The sequence below is a fragment of the Zootoca vivipara genome, chromosome 1 (genome assembly GCF_965207765.1).
Source record: "Zootoca vivipara chromosome 1, rZooViv2.hap1.1, whole genome shotgun sequence".
NCBI lineage: Eukaryota > Metazoa > Chordata > Lepidosauria > Squamata > Lacertidae > Zootoca > Zootoca vivipara.
Window position 1 is genome coordinate 113,431,191 of NC_142582.1, and position 23,709 is coordinate 113,454,899.

At 41.8% G+C, this 23,709-nt stretch overlaps 1 protein-coding gene across 2 annotated transcripts in view; it reads right to left on the reverse strand.

Annotated features, from left to right (window-relative positions):
- The window catches only part of TRIP11 (thyroid hormone receptor interactor 11), a 39,739-nt gene extending 16,334 nt beyond the window's left edge, over window positions 1–23,405 (reverse strand). Inside the window, exons 1-13 of one of the 2 annotated variants that reach the window (XM_035107268.3) lie at window positions 22,959–23,405; window positions 17,394–17,470; window positions 17,127–17,237; window positions 16,321–16,599; window positions 14,774–14,842; window positions 14,255–14,420; window positions 12,208–12,549; window positions 11,347–11,387; window positions 10,036–10,242; window positions 6,533–9,586; window positions 5,840–5,980; window positions 5,348–5,541; window positions 371–534 (exon numbers count right to left, since the gene is read on the reverse strand). In XM_035107268.3, the coding sequence (XP_034963159.1) occupies window positions 371–534; window positions 5,348–5,541; window positions 5,840–5,980; window positions 6,533–9,586; window positions 10,036–10,242; window positions 11,347–11,387; window positions 12,208–12,549; window positions 14,255–14,420; window positions 14,774–14,842; window positions 16,321–16,599; window positions 17,127–17,237; window positions 17,394–17,470; window positions 22,959–23,103 (4,990 nt within the window). In that variant the 5' untranslated portion in view covers window positions 23,104–23,405. The remainder of the gene's footprint in view (window positions 1–370; window positions 535–5,347; window positions 5,542–5,839; window positions 5,981–6,532; window positions 9,587–10,035; window positions 10,243–11,346; window positions 11,388–12,207; window positions 12,550–14,254; window positions 14,421–14,773; window positions 14,843–16,320; window positions 16,600–17,126; window positions 17,238–17,393; window positions 17,471–22,958) is intronic. The other variant, XM_088672774.1, reaches the window with a different exon arrangement.
- Between the last annotated feature and the right edge of the window lie 304 nt (window positions 23,406–23,709).

Here is a 23,709-nt window from a genome sequence, read left to right on the forward strand (position 1 = left end):
CTTCTGACTTCTTTTTCCCAGCATGCACTTTAGGGCGAGTTGTGAGTTCTGGAACACGGGGTTTGGGGTTTTTTACCTGGTGTAGGTGTGACATCTGTCTAAGGAAACAGTATGGGGTCACTCTCATATTCACATGGGATGTTGTGTCCAAATTTGAACGCAATCGGTCAAGGGGTTTCGGAGAAAAGTGGAGACACACCCACATGCCCAGTTTACATTTTTATATATATAGATGTATGTATGTATGCATTTTAAAAAATAGAAGCCTAATTATGAAGAGCAGATACCTGGGAGAATAGCTCAGTTTTATCACCAAAATACTATTAACTATATTTTTTAAATAAGCTAGTATAAATGCAAGTTAACTTACCCTGCTGAAACTGCTCTAGCACCATCTGCAGGTTGGCCAGGGACACAGCATACTGTTTCACTTGGTCTTGAGAAATTGTTAGCTGCAAGACAGTTTCATCTCTCTGCCTGGTAACAAAGTTCAACTGCTCTTGCAAGGATTCCACCTGCATGCTAGCCTGGTGGCTTGAAGTAAAATATGTAAAATCAACCAAGTTATTTGAAAAACACACACCAAAAAACCCTTAACTTCTGCTGCCCCTGGATCTTTCAGGGGTCTGGATATTTGGCAGTTGTCACCTCGGCTTCAAAATATAAACATGAAATCAGTTCCTGCAGATGTTATTTGCAGGAAGAAGAGCTTACAATTTTCTTCTTTCTTTCGAAAAAGTTTTAAAGAAGTTAATCAAATTTTGTTGTTAGACTGTTATTAGAAAAACAAACTACTCTCTTCTGGAAGCAATTCTAGCTATATATAGGTATTTCATTCTCTTCAGACTTATTATAACCCAGGGGAAAAGAGGGATTAAACTCGCAGAGGTCAGCAAACTTTTTCAGCAGGGGGCCGGTCCACTGTCCCTCAGAACTTGTGGGGGGCCGGACTATATTTTGAAAAAAAAAATGAACGAATTCCTATGCCCCACAAATAACCCAGAGATGCATTTTAAATAAAAGCACACATTCTACTCATGTAAAAACACCAGGCAGGCCCCACAAATAACCCAGAGATGCATTTTAAATAAAGGGACAGATTCTATTCATGTAAAAACATGCTGATTCCCGGACCGTCTGCGGGCCGGATTTAGAAGGTGATTGGGCCGCATCCGGCCCCCGGGCCTTAGTTTGGGGACCCCCAGATTAAAGTGACATCACTCAACAGAAATGCCAGTTTTTATAGTCAAATATTAAATAAATTATGAGATACTAAGCTGGGCTCTAAAGAAGCAAGTGTATTGTCAGTTAAATGTTTTTTCTTTTCTTGGATTGTTTCGATTGTATACTTTATGGAAAATACAAATAAAGGTACAAATTTTAAAGGGCCAATGAGAAAGCAAGTGCTTTGCCACTTGTATGTTTCTGCTATTTGAATGAGGAAGTCGAGAAGTCCGTAACAGCTCAGCTGCATCAAACCAACAGGGACAGTAAAGGCTAGCATCCTGCTTCTTTCAATGGCCAGCTGAGAACTTCCAGGACAAGAAAAAGGGTATGGAGGCAATGGTCCTCTCTTCCTATTGCTCCTCAACAACCAGCAGTCAGATGTGATTCACCTCTTAAGATGGAGGTTCCACTTAGCTCCTTTTCAAATAATCTAGCCAGTGACCATCGGCAAGTATTCCATAAATGAGGTCTGTTGCTTTCTTTGATCCATCCTGATCCATCAGCCAATCACTTTCATTGTCAGGCCGCAAGTTCTAGTGCTATGAAGGAAAATCCCCTTTTGCTCTCTATTTTCTCCACACCATTTTATAAAACCTCTTTCATGTTCTCTGTCTAATCTGAAAGCCTCTAGCACTTATAGCCTTTCTTGTGCTTTACCACATGTATAGATCAAGCAAGGCCCTTCAGGTCCCACCCTAAAGAATAAAACACCTCTCTCTACCAGGCATTAAGGTATGAATTATCCTATTATTGATGCACCATCTAGTTAAGGGGTTGTCAACCTGGTCCCTACCGCCCACTAGTGGGCGTTTCAGGATTCCAGGTGGGCGGTAGGGGGGTCCAGGGTACAAGCTGAATCCTCCTTCCACTGAGCACTGGTGGGCGGTAAGGAAATTTTACCATCAAGAAAGATGTGTTAGTGGGCGGTAGGTATAAAAACGTTGACGACCCGTGATCTAGTTGAAAATATCAGGACTTTCACCCAACCCTGTTTCGAATTCCCTTGCAAACCATTTCTTTCCCCCTTTCTTTTTCAGGCATTACCCTAATTATAAGCTCTTCTGGGCACCAGCATTCCCTTTTGCCTTTAGAGAAGGAGGGAAGGCAGGCAGAAAGGATGGAATAATATGAATGATAAAAATGTATGAGCGGGCCCTATGTTGCAGTTAAAAGTCTGAGCATGGTGACTGTAGTATAGGTAAAGGGTAAAGGGACACATGACCATTAGGTCCTGTTGTGACCAACTCTGGGGTTGCGGCGCTCATCTCGCGTTATTGGCCAAGGGTTCTGTCTTGGGCCCAGTCTTATTCAACATCTTTATCAATGACTTGGATGATGGGCTTGAGGGCATCCTGAGCAAGTTTGCAGACGACACCAAATTGGGAGGGGTGGCTAATACCCCAGAGGACAGGATCACACTTCAAAATGACCTTAACAGATTAGACAACTGGGCCAAAGCAAACAAGATAAATTTTAACAAGGAGAAATGTAAGGTACTGTTGTTGTTGTTGTTGTTTAGTCGTTTAGTCGTGTCCGACTCTTCGTGACCCCATGGACCATAGCACGCCAGGCACTCCGGTCTTCCACTGCCTCCCGCAGTTTGGTCAAACTCATGTTCGTAGCTTCGAGAACACTGTCCAACCATCTCGTCCTCTGTCGTCCCCTTCTCCTAGTGCCCTCAATCTTTCCCAACATCAGGGTCTTTTCCAAGGATTCTTCTCTTCTCATGAGGTGGCCAAAGTATTGGAGCCTCAGCTTCACGATCTGTCCTTCCAGGGAGCACTCAGGGCTGATTTCCTTAAGAATGGATAGGTTTGATCTTCTAGCAGTCCATGGGACTCTCAAGAGTCTCCTCCAGCACCATAATTCAAAAGCATCAATTCTTCGGCGATCAGCCTTCTTTATGGTCCAGCTCTCACTTCCATACATCACTACTGGGAAAACCATAGCTTTAACTATACGGACCTTTGTCGGCAAGGTGATGTCTCTGCTTTTTAAGATGCTGTCTAGGTTTGTCATTGCTTTTCTCCCAAGAAGCAGGCGTCTTTTAATTTCGTGACTGCTGTCACCATCTGCAGTGATCAAGGAGCCCAAGAAAGTAAAACCTCTCACTGCCTCCATTTCTTCCCCTTCTATTTGCCAGGAGGTGATGGGACCAGTGGCCATGATCTTGGTTTTTTTGATGTTGAGCTTCAGACCATATTTTGCGCTCTCCTCTTTCACCCTCATTAAAAGGTTTTTTAATTCCTCCTCACTTTCTGCCATCAAGGTTGTGTCATCTGCATATCTGAGGTTGTTGATATTTCTTCCAGCAATCTTAATTCCGGCTTGGGATTCATCTAGTCCAGCCTTTCGCATGATGAATTCTGCATATAAGTTAAATAAGCAGGGAGACAATATACAACCTTGTCGTACTCCTTTCCCAATTTTGAACCAATCAGTTTTTCCATATCCAGTTCTAACTGTAGCTTCTTGTCCCACATAGAGATTTCTCAGGAGACAGATGAGGTGATCAGGCACTCCCATTTCTTTAAGAACTTGCCAAAGTTTGCTGTGGTCGACACAGTCAAAGGCTTTTGCATAGTCAATGAAGCAGAAGTAGACGTTTTTCTGGAACTCTCTAGCTTTCTCCATAATCCAGCGCATGTTTGCTATTTGGTCTCTGGTTCCTCTGCCCTTTCGAAATCCAGCTTGCACTTCTGGGAGTTCTCGGTCCACATACTGCCTAAGCCTGCCTTGTAGAATTTTAAGCATAACCTTGCTAGCGTGTGAAATGAGCGCAATTGTGCGGTAGTTGGAGCATTCTTTGGCACTGCCCTTCTTTGGAATTGGGATGTAGACTGATCTTCTCCAATCCTCTGGCCATTGCTGAGTTTTCCAAACTTTCTGGCATATTGGGTGTAGCACCTTGTAAGGTACTACACTTGGGCAAAAAAAATGAAAGGCACAAATACAGGATGGGTGACACCTGGCTTGAGAGCAGTACATGTGAAAAGGACCTAGGAGTCTTGGTAGACCACAGACTTGACATGAGTCAGCAGTGTGATGCAGCAGCTAAAAAAGCCAATGCAATTCTGGGCTGCATCAATAGGAGTATAGCATCTAGATCTAGGGAAGTAATAGTACCACTGTATTCTGCTCTGGTCAGACCTCACCTGGAGTACTGTGTCCAGTTCTGGGCACCACAGTTCAAGAAGGATACTGACAAGCTGGAACGTGTCCAGAAGAGGGCAACCAAAATGGTCAAAGGCCTGGAAACGATGCCTTATGAGGAACGGCTTAGAGAGCTGGGTATGTTTAGCCTGGAGAAGAGAAGGTTAAGGGGTGATATGATAGCCATGTTCAAATATATGAAAGGATGTCATATGGAGGAGGGAGAAAGATTGTTTTCTGCTGCTCCAGAGAAGCGGACACGGAGCAATGGATTCAAACTTCAAGAAAGAAGATTCCACCTAAACATTAGGAAGAACTTCCTGACAGTAAGAGCTGTTCGGCAGGGGAATTTGCTACCAAGGAGTGTGGTGGAGTCTCCTTCTTTGGAGGTCTTTAAGCAGAGACTTGACAGCCATATGTCAAGAATGCTTTGATGGTGTTTCCTGCTTGGCAGGGGGTTGGACTGGATGGCCCTTGTGGTCTCTTCCAACTCTATGATTCTATGATTCTAAGGGAGCTGGCATACAGCTTCCAGGTCATGTGGCCAGCATGACAAAGCCGCTTCTGGCGAACCAGAGCAGCACATGGAAACACCGTTTACCTTCCCGCTGTAGCAGTACCTATTTATCTACTTGCACTTTGACGTGCTTCCGAACTGCTAGGTTGGCAGGAGCTGGGACCGAGCAACGGGAACTCACCCCGTCGCGGAGATTCGAACCGCCGACCTTCTGATCGGCAAGCCCTAGGCTCTGTGGTTTAACCCACAGTGCCACCCGCGTCTGACACTTTAATTACTTTCTGAAAGAGAGCAAAGGAAGTGCCAGCAGGACTTCTGGACAAAAGCATACAAGGGTGTTCTCACATCATCGCCCATCTCAATAGGATGTCTGGACAAAACATTTCAACAAAACTAGCTGCTGACTAGGATTCTGGGTACCAATAAGGCTAAAGGAAGCAAAGTTAATACCTGGCATTCTCCACTGCAGTTGATGAAAACTGCAGCTTTTCTTCCAAAACCTGGACCTTCTTTTTAAGCTTAGATTCCCGATCCTCAGCTGCTAAAGCTTCTCGTGTGGAAGTGTCTTCCCTTTCTAAAAGGTGATTGCGCAATCTCTCCAATTCTTGATTCAGACGCTGCTCCTTATCACGTAAATGCTGTATCTGTGTAATTAATTGAGGACACGTTGCTTCAGCTTTTCTTATTCACCCTCAGCTACCCACTCTTTCACTCACTCAATTTTCATCCTTCGATGGTGCCACATGTTTCTACGGAGACTTTCCCTGGTGCCCAGAGTCCCCTGCTTCCCCACCCGCAATTAAGCCTGCAAGGAGCATTATATTGCAACCTACAGACCTGGCCGCAGTGTGTACTTGGATTAGGGGTGGGTGTGACACCCAAGAGTTTGTTCAGTTTGCAAATATTCTCACAAGCCCCCAAAGGTTGGCAACTCTTGCATACCTCATTCTGTAGGGCACTAGTCTCCATTTGTTTCTGCTTGAGTGCTAACATGACTTTATCTCTCTCCTGCTGAAAAGCAACAGCCTTTTCCTGCATTGATTTTGCTTCATTTAACAGCTGGTTCAGCTCTCCTGCTTTCCCCTTCCAAAAATAAAAATAAAGAGAGGTTATTGCATTTTGAAGCTCTATCTTCTTTTAATGTTAAAGGTGCAGCACTGTGACAGGGAACTTGAAAGGATATAAATGTGGAAGTATGGTGATAAATTTGAGAATTAAACTAAGGCTGGCAACCCCGTGAACACTTATCTATGCATAAGCCCCTACTGAACACTGTTGAATTACATCTGAGTACATATGCATAAGATTGCATTGCAAATCAGATCTCCACTAGAATTTGCATCTTTCCTCATTTACAAACTTTACATTCTAAAATATATGAATATTTAAAAACTGATACAAGTCTTTTCCTCAGGAGACCTGAAGATGTTCCTTAGTTTTCAGCCTCTGCAAAAGTATAGACATTTCTCAAGCAAGAATGTCTAGAAACCTACTGACATCCTTCCTGGAATTCTGCATATGCAATTGGGACCCTGCGCCAGATAACGAAAATTAGCATTGCATGTCTTAATAGCAATCACACCTTTCTCCCTTTGACCTTGAACAAAACAAGCAAAAATTCAACTCATCACATACCTGCTCTTTCTCTTTCAACAGTTTTTCAAACGTAAAAGCCTTCTCCTTCATGGAACTAGACTCAAATTCCTTCTCCTTCAACATCATTGAGAACTGCAGGTTAGTCTCCTGTAGCGCTCTAAACTCGGTTTCTTTCTCCTTGCATTTTGCCACTATTCTATCATTTTCTTCTTTTAATTTACGGATGTCCATTTCTAAAATCAGAGTTCTCTCCTTTAGGTTAGTTAAACCTTGCTTCAGCAGTTCATTTTCGTTCTCTTTATTACTAAGATTTTCACTGAGAGAAAGCAACTGATCACTTTTTGATTTTATTAACAGGTCTTTTTCCCTAAGTGACTTCTGCAGGACATCACACTTCTCCTTCAAGTGCTTTATCTCAAATTCAGACCCCTCTTGACCCTTTCTTTCCATCTCTGATGATGCAGCCATAGAATCAGACAGCCTCTGATTATTCTCCTGCAGAGTTCGGATAGTTGAATCTTTTTCTTCCAGTGCTTTACTCATGCGCTCCAGTTCCTCATTTAGTGGTTTGGAGTCACTAGTAAACATCTGAGAAGCAGCACTGTTGGAAGTCTCCGATGACTGTGAAGCAGTGGTAGACTTTACTGGCAGAGGAGGTGTTACCATATCAAGTTTCCCCAGAATAAAATCCCTGGTGTTGTTCAGCTCTCCTATGCTATGCTGAACTTGTGCTAATTCTTGGCTAAATGTTTTCAGCTTTCTCTCATTTTGTTCATAGCCTTGAATCAAGCCATTATACTCTATCTGCAGCTGAGAATTGTTCTCACTATCCATGGAGATCTGTGTTTGAAGCCTTTGCAGTTCCTCTTGGAGATGAGCAGACTCATGTTGCATATTTTGGACAGTGGTCATTACTTGTTTCTTCCACTCTTCCATTTTCTTCACTTGCTGTTTCAAATTATCGCGTTCCTGTAAAAGCTCCTCGAACTGATTGCTGTTAATCCCTCCTAACTCATTGCCTCCATCCACGCTGGATGTCTGGAGGACGGTCAATAAAGTTTGGCATTTTTGACTTAAAGCATCAATCTCAATATCTTTCTCTCGAATGATCCGGGACAAGTTCTTAATAGTTTCTCGGGACATATCTTGGCTGCTGTTTTCAAATTCATTGGCTAGTTTTTGATTTTCTTCCTGAAGCTTTTTCAGAGCTGCTTCCTTAGCTGCTACAATGTCCATCATCTTGTGATATTCTGTTCTTAACTGACTGTTCTCCCTAGTCTTTTCACTAAGAACTGCCAGCACTTGCTCCCTTTCCATGGCATAGGCCTGTAATTGCTGCTGAAGGTAAATAATATCCTGCCCATAAGATGGAGATGAAACCCTTGCATGGAGAGTTTGTATCTCTAAGTTTTTCTCTTGGATGATTTGTGTGAGCTTGCCAACTTCATCTTTGGATAGCTGATCAATTTGTCTACTTAGCAAGACATTCTTTTCATTCAGAAGTTTGATCTCCATTTCTTTCTCCTTGATGCCTTTCACCAGCCTTTCAATTTCAGCTTTAGATAAGTCATGCTTCTCATTTCCATTTTCACCATTAAGTGTCTGAACTTTGGTTTCTTGAAAGAGAGCAGGAGGATCTGGCTGAATGACTGTTCTCTGATTATGCAACTGGTTTTTAATTTGTTCTATTGTCCGCTGCAAGCTTTTGATTTCCTCATCCTTTTCCAAGCACACCTGTTTGTGTGTGATGCTCATTTGTTCACATTGAAATTTGGACTCCTCAATCTCCTTTTTATACTCCTGCAGGGAATGTTGAAGTTGGGCCATTTTCTGATTCTGATCCTCAACCGTTCTTTTGTTAAGTTTTACTTCGTCTTCAAGATTATTTTTATGCAGAGTTAATTGTGTTACTTCTGCTTCAAGTTCAGTGATAATATCTAGGGTTTTGGGCTCAGCCAAAGAGGACAACCTACTCTGCTGGTCTTTCACTCGTTCAATTTCTTCTTTCAAATGATTGTTCTCTTCTTTCATGGTTGAAAGGCTTTTCTCCTTTTCTTCTAAACTTTGTTTTAAAATGTCAAATCTTTTGGAGTCCTTAATATAATCTTCATGCTGCTGCTCTAGTTCAGAAGCCCTGGTTTTAAATTTTTCAACCAACACTTCTTTCTCTTTTATGAGCTCCGTCAGTTGTTTTTGCCCAGCTAAACTAGTCGTTAACATCTCTTTGGTTTCCTCATGGTCAGCTTCCATCTGTTCAATGCTCCTCTTGAGTTCTGCTATCTCAAAGTCTTTCTCTTGGTTGAGTTTAACTAAGCGTTCGTGTTCAAACTGTAACACCGTGGTATTCATGTTACGTGCATTAGACAGCTCCTCAATGGTTTGCTCATAATTATGAGCCTGTTCCAACAACTGGCTTTCAGTTTGACTTAGTTCATTTTCTAGCCGCCTTTTTTCTAGTTTCAAAGCTTCCACCGTGGTATCTTTTTCAAAAGCGATCTTACTCTTCTCACTACTAGCTTCCTGTAACTGCTGTTTCAGTTCTTCACAAGCCATTTGAAGCTTTTCCTTTTCCATCTGAAGCGTTGAAATACATTTCTCCAAGTCTGTATTTATTAGTTTATTTTCTGAAATTTGCTCATTCAGCTTTGAAAATTCTGCTTCCCTTTCTTTGGATGATTGAACGTGAAAACTACTGTTAGATTCTTGACTTCCACTGTTAGATTCTGGACTTATCTTGCTTAACTTATTTTGGAGTACAGAAATTTCTTCTTCTCTTTGTGTTAGGTTTTTCTTTAATTCTACTATTTCCTGCTTATTTTTGGAGCTACAGCGCTGGGATGTTTTTAGCTGTTCTTTTAGCTCTTTTATTTTGTTTTCCAGGTGTTGTTTAGTCATGTGCAAATCATTAAGTGCAAATGTACACTGATCCAATTTCTCTCTCTGGCTTTCTAGCTCCTTGCTCATTTCCAGCTTCTCAGCTTCTAGCTTCGATGTTTTTCTTTTTTCAGACTCTGTGTCCATTTTTAGCTGGTTGACAGTATTAGCGGTTTCTGCATTCTGCTTGGCTAACTGCTCTTTTAATATAATCATATGCTAAAATAAAACACAAACAAATGTTTAAAAAGTAGAGAAAGCCCATACATGCTAAATAAACAGACCTATAAAGCACCCTGAAGAGTGGAAAAACCACCATCATTTCATCATTAGTTTTTCAAAATACTAGAGAAATTATGTTATTGAATTAAGCATTAATGTCAACACCAGTTAGGGTTGTATTCAACTAACTTTTACTCAAGAGTAGATCCGCTGAAATGAATGAACCAAAGTTAGTCATGACCATTAATCTGAATGGGCCTACTCTGATATATTCCATCCAGCATTCTCTGAAAACCTGCATTATTTCTCTGCACAACAAAGCAAATTCACTGACGAGTAATACTGATAAAAGTGACCCAGCCAATAGTTTTAGATTTCAGTACAGATAATGAATATCCTTATACCCACCCAACCCCTTTAGTTTATTCAATATAAAAAAAGATTACCTGGGTAGCTTCTTGGTTCTGCTTGTCCAATTCTTCTAGTTCTGCTATTAATGTTTCTTTTTCAGCAATACTTTCATTAAATTCATGTTCTTTCCTTTCCAAGTCTTGTCTTAACTGATTTAACTCTAAGTTCTGTCCTTGAGTCGATACATATGCATCACTTTCACACGTTGGTTGTAAGCTTTCCAGTTTTGTTTGAAGCCCTTCCTTAATTTAGACAGAAAAAAGACCCTACATTTAATAGGATAAAATCAATTTGAGAATATTCATGAGTATCAATCAGTTGGGTTTTTTGTCTTTTTTAAGAGGCTTTGAAATTATTTATGGAAGACACAAAATTCACTTTAATGACTGAAAGTACTAAATTAGCCAAATGGGAAGACAATGCTATTCATTTGAAAAGAGAGGGCACCATTTATGTTATTCCTGTCCAGTTTGTAACAAGCTTAGAAAACAACCCCATGCCTGGGCACAAATTTCATATTGCATAAACCACTTTTATTACATTAAAAGATTTAAGTGTATTTGCAATTCATACACAGCTTTAGGAAATAAACATATTTCTGAATTTATGGAATTGCAAAAATTACAACATTCTGGAAGCATGAGATGCCCTTTTTTTAAGGGGATGCAAACATTAAATCAGGGAAGGCATGAACATAAATGCTTACTAACTTGCCTTGTCTGGTCAATTTATTGTTTGGTAAGGTCTGAAGAGGGGGAACGCAAGTGTCGCTGTGGTCTAAACCACAGAGCCTAGGGCTTGCCGATCAGAAGGTCGGCAGTTTGAATCCCTGCGGCGGGGTGAGCTCCCGTTGTTTGGTCACAGCTCCTGCCAACCTAGCAGTTCGAAAGCATGTCAAAGTACAAGTAGATAAATAGGGAAGGTAAATGGTGTTTCCGTGCGCTGTTCTGGTTCGCCAGAAGCAGCTTAGTCATGCTGGCAACATGACCTGGAAGCTGTCTGCGGACAAACACTGGCTCCCTCGGCCTATAGAGGGAGATGAGCGCGCAACCTGAGAGTCGTCCGCGAATGGACGATCAGGTGTACCTTTAAGGTCTGAAGATACTGTGCTATTGTGCTCTCTCCATCAGTGTACCATTGAGGACATAGTATACTACTATGCGCTGACAGAGATTGGGGAAACTGCAGCAACCTCCTAGTATTCACATAAATTTGGGTTCACATTTATCTATTTCTCAGTTGCATTAAAACAGAAGTAAGCAACACAGGGCATGTGTGGCTGTTGGAGCAGTTTCATACTATGGAAGGTTATTTGTAAAAGCATGAGAATTTAGTAATCTGTTTACCTGATCTGATTTTTTTAGTCTTGTTATTTCATTTTCCGCATCTGTAAAAACAATAAAAAATAACAGCTATTATTTTTAGAGGGAAGAAGGAGGAGGAAGAGGAGGAGGAGAAGTTTGTATTTGATATCCCGCTTTATCACTACCTGAAGGAGTCTCAAAGCGGCTAACATTCTCCTTTCCCTTCCTCTCCCACAACAAACACTCTGTGAGGTGAGTGGGGCTGAGAGACTTCAGAGAAGTGTGACTAGCCCAAGGTTACACAGCAGCTGCATGTGGAGGAGCGGAGACAGGAACCCGGTTCACCAGATTATGAGTCCACCGCTACACCATGTTGGCTGACAGAGAAGGGAGAAAGTATACAAGAATACAAAGGCAACACCTAAGGTTATAATAGCAAAGATACGATTTTGGAATTTTACATACTACCAAGTTAAAACAAAAAAGCTAGCATTAAAAATAATTGTGTAATTACTGTTTATTTATTTTCTATCACTCATCATTTCTGTGACAGCCACTCCGAAATAAGATAGAAACCAAGGCAGCCAAGTGAATTTCAGTATAACAACATACACATCTCTAATACCGTATGTATATTCTTAGAGGCACTCATTTTCATACACTTAGGCCAGGAACCAGACTCCTCAGCTTTCCTTTCCAGGCAGCAGCCTTATTCCTGAAAGTCAAGGGGAATTTTGGAATAGCATTCCATGAGAGGACACTACTCGAAGAGAAAATGGCCAAATCCCACCCCCATCCTCACATGGGGCTTTCTTCATATGTCTCTTTGAAGTGCATTTCAAGATTGTCCTAAAACTATATGTACATAATAAAATTAGACACAACATTACAGTGGCTTCATACCAAGAAGTGCTTGCTGTAGTCGGAGCACTTCTGCTTGCAGCGATTCTGCTGCAGACTTAGGGACTTCCACCTGTGTTTTTAAATCAGCCTGTTCTTCAAGAAGAGATGCCTGGAATTTATGGGAATCAGATCTGAGTCTTTCATATTCCTGCATTAGTTGACTTTTCTCTGTTTTCACCAATTCAAGTTCTTTCCAGAGAATATTTTTCTCTTCTGCTGCTGATGACAGTTGTTGACTTAAACTTTTTACTTTATCCTGCAAGTCCTTCAGCTGTGATGCTGTCGATTCAGCCACAATGTTCTGTGGGTCACATTCAGAAGAAGTGTCAGCAGCTGCACCAACTATAAAGTAGAAAAAATGCAATTGTAACATCTCCCAGATATAGGGCATTTCCCCATGGCAGTCACAAGATCTACGTGCCAAAGAAATGTAATAATGGGTTGGGTCCAGAGTCAAAACATGCATAATGGGGCTGACAAAACTCAACTTGTCTGCCTTTCCTTCCCACACCACCAGACACCAGAAAATGCTTCATCAAGGGTTTGAAGGGCCATGCAGAAAGATGTAAGCTGTGGTCTAGGGCGCTCGGGAAAACCCAATAACCCACTGACCATTAGTGGAACAATTTCAGGGGGCTGCTGTGGAGAGAGGGGGCAGGGAAGACTCCTTCCATGAGCCCCATTACATATATGTAACTCTGGATCCAACACAATAATTTTGGAATAGCAGGTATTTTCAACCTGTGAAAAATCAGTTTTTTCTCCAGCAGATATGTTGTCAAAAATCAATTATAAAAATCAAAGGTTTAATTAACACTGTTTGGCATTCATAGCTCAATTACAAGTGACCAATTATTCTGGTTCCTAAAATATCTATTTCTCACAAGTACAGAATTAATATTATGTGGCACCTATAGCAGTACCAGCTCTACATATGGAAGCAGCCGAGTTAGTCCCAAGCTGTTGGCTTTATGTATGAACCATAAAAATTGGTGGTGACGCTGATAGGCAAAGCATAAAACAATGACATGGTTCTTATTAGAAAAGACTAAGAAGCTTTTGCTTTACCAGCATGTTGGATCATGTCCCTAAAGATGGCTGAAACAGGAATTTCCAGGATCTACTTCCAACGCTTTTTGAGCCTGCTAGGTAGAAAGGGTATGTTCAAAGGGTGTGTTCAAAGATGAACTGCACTGTGTCTGTGTTTGTGAACCTAGTCATTATGTGAATTCTGTGGCTGCTGAATGTACAGACGTAGGTAGGTAGGATGTAGGTAACTTTAAAAATGACTTTTTCCTAATACAGATGCTAAAAAGCATGTGTGTGTAAACATGCACAGAATCAGGCTGCACATTTTTATTTTATCTTACATTCCCTATGGCCAGCATCACGCCCAGCTGTGTCCAGAGTTAAATGTCACATTGAATAAATAAGACGTGTGTGAGAACAAAACAAGTTTTCCACCTCTCGGCAAAACCGATTGCTAACCCATCACAGACTTGGTTAGGTATCTAGACAGAAAAGTCAGTGTAGGATACCTAGGAAACCATCATTATAATTTCTTCTGAACTTTTGATTGGTTCTTACAACTTATTTAAATGCACCAAGGCCAATAAATGTGCAAATTGTCATACACAGTGTCATACACATAAAGGGTACAGTGGTACCTCGCAAGATGAATGCCCTGCAAGACAAATTTTTCGCAAGACGAATGCGTCTTGCGATCTGATGGTGACTCACAAGACAAATTCGTTTTGCGAAAAATTCATCTTGTAAATCGCGGTTTCCTATAGGAGTGCATTGAAATTTAATTAATGCGTTCCTATGGGCAAAAAAAAAATTTCAATGCATTCCTATGGGAAACCGCAATTTGCAAGACGAATTTTTTGCAAAACAAATTGACTCGCGGAACGAATTAAATTCGTCTTGCGAGGCACCACTGTATTCTTGAATGCCATACATATTTGGTTCTCTCAAGAGCTAGAATCAATGACAATAGATTATCAACAATTCATTTAAAAACTCCCATCAAACCAATAAACAAGACCTTTCTGTAACTGATCCTCAAGTTCTTCTATTCGTTCCTCGTATTCACCCAGTTCTTCTCGATGACGTCGGCTTATTTCTGCTAATTTATGACGATGTGCATCCTGTAATACTGAAAGCTCATGTTGATGCTCATCTATTTCTTGACTCAAGTTCTGTTTTAGCTCCTAAAATGTGCATTTTAAAGAAAGTTACACCATCTGTCTAAGATACAGGATGCAGATTATGTCTTGTATTTTTAATGTGAGCAATAGTTCATGCAAGACTTCTGAAGACTTGGGCATGGTACACATTTTATAACTATATCTTTATATACGCAATATAACAACACAGTTTACTTGTAAGAAACAACACAACATCTTGTTTTAATTCACTCAGATAATTTCTCCACCTCACCTTTAATCGTAGTTTGTCCATAGTTAAGGACGTGAATATCTTGTTTTATGTGAATATTTACAAATTGAAAGAGGATTAACAGAAAATGTAAAGTAAGAGGACTTATTTATTAAAATAGTCTTACCTTGATAATATTTTGCAGCTTGCCGATTTCATTCTGATCTGTATTATTTGCTCCTTCTGCTTTGGAAAACTAAATAACAGGGAGAGAAAACTTTTAGTTTTGAAAATGCTGAAAGATATTCAACTACAATGTATGGGATCTGCAGCAGATTTTGGGAGAATATGGGAGGTTGCAGATGGAGAACGGAAGAAGGGGAAATCAAATTTGTGCAAGCCCATCCTGTGGAACTCTCTCAGATGTCAAGGAAACAAACAACTATCTGACTTTTAGAAGACATCTGAAGGCAGCCCTGTTTATGGAAGTTTTTAATGTTTTAATGTTTTATTGTATTTTAAATATTTTGTTGGAAGCGACCCAGAGTGGCTGGGGAAACCCAGCCAGATGGACAGGGTATAATTTTTTATTATTATTTTTTTAAAAAAATCATCATCATCATCATCATTATCAGAAATCCCACCAGGCACATGGAGGGCTCCATGGGGTAGGGGAGGGAGGGAAAGTGTCATTTGTACAAAAGGAAGTCCATTGTGCAAGAATAATGTTACCAACGGATACCACCCACTAAATGTTTGAAGAATTGCATGTAGTAGAAGCAACATAGAAATCAGTCATAAGTTTATTAGATTTAAATTTTTTAGAGTTGTCTTTAAGTTAGCCGTCTATTGATTTAAATGGGTCTAATGCTGGACCGCCATCTGTCATGGATGCTTTAGTTGAGATTCCTGCATTGGGGTCCCTTCCAACTCTACCATTCTATGATTCTATGATAATCAGAGTATGACTGAGCTGAATTAAACCCAAGAATAAGATTAAGAAATAGGTTAATTCTATAATTCAATGTAATCCAGTGAACAGAATGCCAGAAGAATCTACATTCAAATCATAGCTTAGTCTATTATTTATCAGCTTAAATGTTAACATCTCTCAGCCAATAATATACCACATATTTCTAAGGAAGAGAGAGAGAAGATTAGAAAAAAGCACTGATATTCGAATGCAATACATAGTAAAACAGCATTTTAGATATTCACATTTATGTTTCTTTTTAAAAAAATTCTCCAATAAATACATATAACTGATCTGCTTTGGATCCCCTTTGTCAAAAGAACAAAGCTGCATACATAAGATTCAAAGTTGACATACATTTCTATCCACTTTGACATGTCACAAACATCAAACCACAACACCTGAGAGCTTGAATGAAGCAAGCGTGTGCTTTTCAGAGCTTTACAACCCAAGCATTCAAGGCTAAATGCAGTTCCACCACAATCTTGCAGAGCTTTGCACTCCATGATTTGTAAGAGAAAGTTGGACACTGTCACCACACTTCTGCCATTCATGTATTTATATATATTATAAAGAATTACCCAGTTTTAGAAATAAGGAAGCCAATAATATCTCATTTAATGGAAAAGCCCAGAATAGTTATCTAATTCCTGACAAATCTTCCACCCCAGGAGGGACTGTAGCATGGGTTTTATTACCAGTTAACTCAAAAAGTGTTATAAATTCAGAACACTTGTACGTAACACAGGAAAGTGATCCACCTGTGCAATCTGTTTCCAATGGTCCACTTCCGATTCAAGCCTAGAAACTTCATTTGATAGTCTGTTTATTTCTTGTTGGGACCAGATCACATCTCCGAAGTCCATGTCATCTCCTTGAAAACCAGAAGAACTATGTCTAACCATAGGGACAAAGGAAGCTGATGGAGTGGTTGATGGAGAGGCAGCAGCTCCTAACTGTGCTGACTGAGCAGCTGACTGCACCTTCCGCAGTTGCTCCTGCAGTGTATTCTGCCTGGCTTTAAGATGGCTGATCTCCACCTAAATAGACAGGACACAGTTACATGTAAGATTCAGTATGAAGGAACAAATAATCTCAGAATTTACCTATCACCTGATAAAAGTATTCCCATCTGAGTGGAAGACTTCAGAGATTGTAATAAAGCAGGAAAGGGTCTATGCTACGCTACTGTCTCCTGGAGAAGGAAAACCACTCTGGGATTAGGGCAAACATAAAATGACATTCATAACGTATTTCTGTGCTTTAGTCCTTCATTGAAATTCCACCAACACTGAAACAATTCAAGAAGTATATGAAGAGCTGATTCAACAATTATCCCTATTTCTTTAGTGACAAAAAATTTGACTGGGTAAGCAAATTGTGGGTAGCCAGTGCAGCTTAACTCAGACAAAAAGCCATTGATATTATATTTCAATAAAAGAAACAGTAGTGCGCACATACACACAAAATCCTTGATCACCAACCCTTAGGGTGAAAACTTATAAATCTAATGAATCAATCAATGTACACATCCATGCTGAACAACAATTTCTGTGTCACTTTATACCTCTTTCTGCTGTAGCTGATTCCGGTATTCTATGGACTGTTGCTTTATTTGAAGCTCTGCTGCTTCATGCTTTTCTTCCATATCATTATAAGCCTTCTTCAGCCTCTCATTCTAGAAGGGGAAACAAGTAAACTGAATCGTCAAATAAAAGAATCCTAAATCCAATTTAAACCAGCATTCTACTGTAGTGAAAATAGGCCAAGAAGTCCAGGTTTAAGAACAGGTGTTATTTTTTTCAGTGTGCTTTTACAGATTTATTTTTTTTACCTCTGATCTCAGTGTTCCATGAATATTTTCTACATCCCGCAGACTGGAGCTGGATACAGGAAAATCTGCTGCAGAACCTGAAAGGAATGGAGAAAGGTAATACAAATGAAATCAATTATCACAACAGTATATGTATGTGGATAGGTTTAGTGGCAATATATTAAAAAGTGTCAATTGAAGGTAGACTATTTAAAAGGATTTCTTAGACTGAACTATTACTACTTCAGTACTGTATTAGTCCCCGAGAATCAATTAAAAATAACACAACATTTTAGAATTCATGTGTGTTGGATTTAAAATGGAAACAAACATATAATGGACCGACCATATTTTGGATATTTAACCACTTTTTCAAAACAACAGCAGCAAAAAACAGGAAGGTTGACTCCCTATAATTGTTTCTTACCTACATAAATCTCAGAGATTATGTGTAAACCATATTCTTCCCTTATGATATAGTGACTGTTTGTGTATAATAAAACATAATGCAAGTAGGGATAGTGCTGGAATATTTTATTGGTGCATTTAGTAAATACGTTCTCAACCTTTAAACTTCTATGTCACTGGCAGGTAAAAAGGACATTGATACAGATGCTTGAAAACTTACTGGAAAACTTGGTATTCAAGAAAGTCGCTACACATTTTAAATTCAAATGTATCTTCCAGAAACTGCCTAAAAATATTATGTTCTACTTGTTCTAGGCAACTGATATACTTTGCTTTTTTCACAACACCCTGTTGGAATAATGGATAATCTCCGGAATCTCACTATTATTTGACAAATGATAGAACAGTCACAGTATATAGACCTTTAACACGATGGTTGAACTTTGCCTTCTGAGTGTACACAGTGAAAAATGTCTTATGTGACATCATCTTTCTTTCTTTTGCATTTGAGTGTATATGCATTTCTACCAACAGAAAGATACATAAAAATAACGATGTGCAATACCGTAGTTATTAGACCAAAATTATTTTTGCTGTCCTCCTTTCCCATGTGCCACCTGTTCTCCAAAGCTCTTGACAATTTAAATTGCTTAGTTATGGATAACTTCTCATGATAAATTTGCTAACATTTTCTAAAACATACTATTCTAAATGAAACAAAGCCAACTGGCGATTAAATCAACCAATAAAGAAAACTACACTCAAGTTGCATGTTACTAACCAACACAATGTATTATAAATTGGTACAAACCTTTTATGGAAAGCATGTTTGTATTAGGTAAAGGGACCCCTGACCATTAGGTCAGTCGTGACCGACTCTGGGGTTGCGCGCTCATCTCGCATTATTGGCCGAGGGAGCCGGCGTATAGCTTCCATGTCATGTGGCCAGCATGACAAAGCCACTTCTGGCAAACCAGAGCAGCACATGGAAACGCCGTTTACCTTCCCGCTGTAGCGGTTCCTATTTATCTACTTGCATTTTGACGTGCTTTCAAACTGCTAGGTTGGCAGGAGCTGAGACCAAGCAACGGGAGCTCACCCCGTCACAGGGATTCAAACCGCCGACCTTCTGATCAGCAAGCCCTAGGCTCAGTGGGTTTAACCCACAGCGCCACCTGGGTCCCTCATGTTTGTATTACATGTTTGTAATTTATACTATAACTTCCTATGAAGTTTATATTAGTGGTGTGCTTTCTAAGACTGCCCAGGTATAGCAATATATACAGAGTGAACAAATGAAAACCAAATGCTAAAGGGGACAAAGCTCTGCCAGAAATACAGATATATTTTTTTTTGCCAGTGACATATACATTATCCTCACTTGATCCACAAATTCCACCTGTCATTAAAAATGTAATTTGCCTTAGGCAGTTGTTAAGTGTGAACTCAAAACGGTGGTAAATCTTAATCGTGGTTTAGGACAGAAAGCCTTCCAGATGATCCACTGTTTCCCCACTACTCCCACAACCCATGCTGGCTAGGATGATGGCAGCTGGAGACCAGCAGTGCCTGGAAGGTTCCAGGTTCCCCATCCCTGATCTACAGATAGCCCATTTTACACTTGATGTTTTTTAGAAAAGAAACTACCCCGATTTAGATCTTTAAAGCCCATTACACCAGCAAACAGCACAATATCCAAGGCATTTCTTACTGTTTTCTGCCAGGTGTTCCACACTGTTCCCTCCTTTATGATCTCCATGGTTGACTGCTGTTTTGTGATGTTCTTCATGAATGGTCCCAGTTTTAAAAGTCTTCTGAAATATCCTCATTGTACCTATCACAATAATGCCATTTCCCCCAACCCCCAATATCTAACCTGTTTGGTGCAAGTTTGTGTTTCTGTGGAGGTGCCAAAACAGTGCAACATCATACCAAAAGAACTTCACCAGGTCCCATTCCTGTGTGTTTTTTGGTGAGCAGTCAAGACTTTTCTTTTCAATATACTGTTTTATGAAAATTGATTCTTCGGCTACTTTTTGTGCATAGTGTGCTTTTTTCCTTTATTTAGAAAGGGCACTTTTAACAGTTTGCTTGTTTTGTATTTGTATTTGTTATTGTTTCCATTTGTTTACACTGTTTGTGGCCTTGCATATTTTTGGATGGGGTGGGCAAGATAGTACTTTATTTCAACATTTGTAGCTCCAACTCAACACAATTCTCCCCACCCTTTCATAAGCTTTTGATCTGACTCTGCTACCTTGCCTCCACATGAGAAAAGCTCAGGTGAATCAGACCAAAGGCCCATTTAGTCCAGCATCCTGTTCTCACATAGGCCAACCAGGTGCCTGTGGGAAACCCGAAAGTGGGAACTGAGCATGGCAGCACTCTTCCCCAACTGTGAATCACAGGAACTGTCATCTAACCTTAACTCTGCCATTTTTTAAAAAAACTTTACTTATTTTTTTTGACAAAGTAATAGTAATAAATAAATAAAAATAACAATGTGCACCCCACCCCCGTGACCATTCCATTGTAACTACCCAACCTCCCAAAATTTCAACACGACTTGCAATTGTTTGACCCCTTACCATTTTAACAGTACAAAATCTACAAACACCTTCTATATCTCCTTGAAATCATTTCTCCTACCATATTTCCCGTCTTACCTTAATAGAACATGTCAATTTACCATTAATAGCTACACCCCACACCTCTTTATACCATTCTTCTATTTTACATTCACCTTGCCCTGTCCTACCTACAATAATTTGGGGCAGCTGTCAACAAATTCGTGAGCAAGTCCTTCCTGGCCTGCGAAACTTCCACCCCATCGTAAATCGATTGACAATACTACTTCTGGACTTTCGAAACAAAATATCCCCCCCCCCTTCCAGTAGCACCTTAGAGACCAACTAAGTTTGTCATTGGTATGAGCTTTCGTGTGCATGCACACTTCTTCAGATACACTGAAACAGAAGTCTCCAGACCCTTATATTTAGTGTGAGGGTGGGGAGGGGTATTCTCAGGAGGGTGGTGCGAATGGGTGTTTGACTGATAGGTGTGGAAACTCGTTGATGATTGTTAACGACTGCAATTTGTCTTACAGGAAAAAGCAAGGGGTGAGATGGCTAAAGATAGCTTTATCATTTATAATGAGATAAGAATCCAATGTCTTTGTTCAGGCCAGGTCTCTCCATGGACTTTTGGTCAGCTTTAACCCAGTGATTTCTCCTTAAACACACTTTGCCAAAATAAAAATAAAGTACATATTTATACCCTTAACTCTGTCATTCTGCCGTGGATGCTTTAACAGCTTGGTAGGTTTCTGGATGAAACATCGGCTCTAGATCCATTTCAGTCCGGCTTTCGCCCTGGTCATGGTACCGAGACAGCTCTGGTAGCCTTAACAGATGATCTCCGTAGACAGCTGGATCGAGGTGGGTCGGGACTGCTGATTCTTTTAGACCTGTCAGCAGCCTTCGATATGGTCGATCATGACCTTTTAGACCACCGCCTTGCCGACGTGGGGATTCAGGGCACAGTCCAACAATGGCTGCGTTCCTTCATCTCAGGTCGGGGACAGAGAGTGGCGCTAGGGAGGGAGTTGTCGCCGCGGCACCCCTTGGTGTGTGGAGTCCCGCAAGGCGCAATCCTTTCCCCAATGCTTTTTAATATCTTTATGCGCCCCCTTGCCCAGATTGTCCGGAGTTTTGGGCTGGGTTGTCATCAATATGCTGATGACACCCAGATCTATCTGTTGATGGACGGCTGCCCTGCCTCGGCCCCGGACACACTCACCAGGTGCTTGGAAGCTGTGGCTGGATGGCTACGTGGGAGCCGACTGAAGTTAAATCCTTCGAAGACAGAGGTCCTCTGGCTAGGTCGGGGCGACATGGGGTTGGGGGGCCAACTCCCATCTTTTGCAGGGGCTCAATTGGTACCAGCGCCTTCTGTCAAGAGTTTGGGTGTAACCTTTGACGCCTCCCTTTCCATGGAGGCGCAGGTTGCATCCACAGCAAAGGTGGCATTTTTCCATCTCCGCCGCATCAAGCAGTTGGTCCCTTACCTCTCTCGCCCCGATCTGGCCACAGTGATCCATGCGACGATCACCTCCAGGCTTGACTATTGTAACTCGCTCTACGCAGGGTTGCCCTTAAAGCTGACCCAGAAACTCCAGCGGGTGCAGAATGCCGCGGCGAGGCTCCTTACAGGGTCCCGGCCGCGGGATCACATTCATCCAGTGCTTTACCAGCTGCACTGGCTCCCGGTGGAGTACAGGATCAGGTTTAAGGTGCTGGTTTTGACCTTTAAAGCCCTATGCGACTTGGGACCCTCGTACCTACGGGACCGCCTCTCCTGGTATGCCCCGCGGAGGACCTTAAGGTCCACAAACAATAATATTCTGGAGATCCCGAGTCATAAGATGGCTAGATTGGCCTCTACTAGAGCCAGGGCCTTTTCAGTACTGGCCCCAACCTGGTGGAACGCTCTTTCCCAGGAGACCAGGGCCCTGCGGGATTTGTCATCTTTCCGCAGGGCCTGCAAGACAGAGCTGTTCCGCCTGGCCTTTGGGTTAGACTCAGCCTGACCCCTGTGTTTTTCTCCCTCATGGCTTGGATTTATGGCCTACTTGAAATGAGGCTGCACTTTAAATTTTAATACTGTATTTTAATCTGTATTTTAACTAATTGTTTTTATGTTTTATTGTGGTTCTGTTGATGTCAGCCACTTATGGCCTACTTGAAATGAGGCTGCACTTTAAATTTTAATACTGTATTTTAATCTGTATTTTAATTAATTGTTTTTATGTTTTATTGTGGTTCTGTTGGTGTCAGCCGCCCTGAGCCCGGTTTTTGACTGGGGAGGGCGGGGTATAAATAAAAATTTATTATTATTATTATTATTATTAACTGAGATTCCTGCATTCCAGTGGGTCGCACCAGATGACCCTTAGGGGGCCCCTTGCAACTCTACGATTCTAGGATTTTAACTCCACCCTTCCCCATCCCAAGAACACATTTGGCATTTATAGACAACTCCCAGCATCAAAGCTACTCCCCTCCGGTATTTATGACACTTTTGATTCCCTCCCCCCGTGTCTTTCTTTTGTCTTCTCTACGCTGAGGACCCCTGAGTGTTGTCACCTTCCCCTCCCTCCCTCCTTCCCACTTTCCTTACCTCCCACCTCCTCCGCGCCGCCTTCCAGCAGCATATCCTTGGTGAAGCTGGAGATCTGACCGGTCAAGGTGGACAGGCTGCCTCCCACCTGGCCCACCAGGGACTGCCCAAGTCCCGCTCCCAGGCCGCCCAGCCACGACGCCATCACCGCTGCCGCTCAGCAGCCGAAGGGGAAAAACAAGGCGCCGCCGCCGCCACCAAGAGCAGCTGCTGCTGCTGCTGCTGCCGCCGCTTCCCCTCAGCGCCGCTTCCCCACGCCCGCCTCGGGGAGCAGCCCAGAGAAGGGAAGGCAGCTGCTGGGCCTCCCTCAGAGCTACAGGGCCGCCATAAAGCACCTCGCGCTTCCCCTCCACCCGGGCTCCTTTCTTCAGTCAGCCGTGGGGCCTCCAAGTTGGGCTGCCACCTCGACGGCCGCCATGACACATCCCAGCTACACCATAGAGCGGCAGCCGCTAGCGCGCCCCTCCGGACGCCCAGGGACGTGGCCCGGAGAGCAAGGCCAGCCGGGATACGGGAGGATAAAGCGGCGGCGCGGCGGCGCCCTCAAGCCGCAAGTGGGAGAAGCGCAGGCAGCCCGGATTTCGCCGAGCTCCAGTCGGTTCGGAGGGCGGCAAGGCAAGGGCGGGAGGCGGCGTAACCAATCTGGGGCACCTTTACCATAGCTGCCAAGTTTTCCCTTTTCTCGCGAGGAAGCCTATTCAGCATAAGGGAAAATCCCTTAAAAAAAGGGATAACTTGGCAGCTATGACCT